Below are 2089 nucleotides of genomic sequence, written 5' to 3' on the forward strand. Positions count from 1 at the left end.
AGTGCACGTAGGCCTATACTGTTGGTTAATATACAATATTGCTTAACCTCATTTTTCATGTGCAAAATGTTTTAAATTAAAGTAACCAGTAACTTACATAATAGATTTAGTGGAGTAACAAGGACATTTCTCATTGAAAGTAAAGTACTAGTGTCTTTTAAACAGTACTAGTATAAAAGTGAGTATATGCATTGCCCCTCTGGCATCAATATTGCAGTTTTCCCAGGATATGTCTTGCTTTTAAAATGATATTGGGAAGAAAAGACTGATGCTTCAGATGCTCATTTGAAAATCTTTATTTTTTCTCCAAATGAAAACAAGTTTGGATGTTGCAGTGTTTTCAACATTTCAAAAAAATCCACACAAATAACATTCAAATTGTTATAGATGTCATGTGTTCAATAATAACAAAATCACAATATTCACCATAACCTTAGAAAAAAAGAAACACAATTATGTTGCTGTTTTTGCAGACTCATAACTCTTAAGGGTCCAGGAACTTGGTGAGGATTCTTCTGACTCTCTTGCCACCTCCCTCGTTACAGCCGGTCAGATAGTTGTTCCTCTGTGCTGGGGGCTGGTAATCTTGATCACACTGTATTGCTCCCAAAACCCTGTGTTCATCCACAGCCTCCTTATTAGCCTCACAAAAATTGTGAAGAACAAAACAGGCACCTATTACATGTGGCAAGTCATCAAGGTTTATGTCCATAGGCCGCCTCAGGCATGCAAACCTGGCCTTCAGGCGACCAAACGCACACTCTATCACCATGCGGGCTCTACACAGACAAAGTCCAAAATACTGTTCTTGAGGAGTAGATCCACCACTAGCATATTCCTTCATCAGGTAAGGCATTAGCGGGTAGGCAGGGTCTCCGAGTAGAAAAATGGGTATGGCCTCCTCGTCATCAACAATCTGCTTTTCTAGTGCAGGGATCTTTCCAGTCTTGAAATAGGTATTCACATTTGAATTGGCAAAGACTCGTGCGTCATGAACACTCCCAGGCCAACTCACAGCGACATCCATAAACCTGTACTGGTAGTCGCACACAGCTTGGACATTCAGGGAAAATTTCCCCTTCCTGTTTATGTAGTTCACAGAGCCATGAGATGGCTGCTTTATTTCGATGTGTGTCCCATCAACGGCTCCTAAACACTGAGGCATACCATGAGCACGTTCAAATCCGGACACTAGCACCTCGGCCTCGGGCTCAGTAAAAGGCAGCTTCATGTATTTTGGACCAAGGTGGACGTAGATGGCTGCACACGTTTGCCTTACAATACGAGACACAGTCGATCGCGCCAAGCCGAACGCATTAGCAGTTTTGCGTAGTCTTCCTTCGTCGCTTAAATAATACAATGTGCACGCCACCTTTTTAAGGACTCCAACTGGTGTTCTCATGTTCGTAGTTTCCCCCTCGATGTAAGGACGAAGTTCTTCGCTCAGAGCAACGAGGCTGGCCTTGGACATTCGAAAGTTTTCCATCCATTCACTGTCGTCAACAATGCCATCCACAAAGTTATCCCACCACTGGCTTGTTCTCCCAGGTCTTGTCCAAAAGCGCCTTTTCGTTGCCCTCCTCCGACGTATAGGTGGATTGAGAATTCGGCTCATGTGTATATTCCGTGTCCGCTGTTCACAGCATTGGTGCAGCCATTCCATATTTTGTTGTCGGAGCGATTGTAGGCGCGATAACAAAATCAGCAACAGCACAGCGAATGCAGCTCGGTGATCCGCCATTGTTGTTGTTTTCCAACTGGCGCACATGGACCTACAAAGACGGCGCATGCCCATTTATCTCCAAACGCAATGCGCATGTGTGAGGGTGGAGCCGTGACGTCAGCGTTACCAGGGGAAATGTTTTCGGTGTTCCCATGAAACCAAAACCGTTGTGTTTTCCTAAAAATCCTCCCTGGGAGGTGATCTCAAAAATTTGCGGTTTCATGCCTGCGTTTGCGTGTTTTCATGGACATGATATAGTGCAACCGCAGGAATTTTTCCGCGTTTGCACCGTTTCGTGTTGCCGTGAGAACAGGGCCTAAATCTGCAACAACAGCTCTAGGAGCGGCTTGCGGTTCAGGTGCATTG

The 2089-nt window shown here is 44.7% G+C and overlaps 1 protein-coding gene across 1 annotated transcript; it reads right to left on the minus strand.

Moving 5' to 3' along the window:
- Positions 1 to 484: 484 nt before the first annotated feature.
- LOC307265327 (putative nuclease HARBI1) lies at positions 485 to 1471 on the minus strand (the record flags this gene model as incomplete). The annotated part of the gene is made up of 1 exon (XM_080047023.1): positions 485 to 1471. One exon carries the CDS (start codon positions 1469 to 1471, stop codon positions 485 to 487), a length of 987 nt encoding a protein of 328 aa, XP_079903149.1.
- Between the last annotated feature and the right edge of the window lie 618 nt (positions 1472 to 2089).

This window comes from Ammodytes marinus (genome assembly GCF_949987685.1).
Source record: "Ammodytes marinus genome assembly, chromosome: 18".
Taxonomy (NCBI): Eukaryota; Metazoa; Chordata; class Actinopteri; order Uranoscopiformes; family Ammodytidae; genus Ammodytes; species Ammodytes marinus.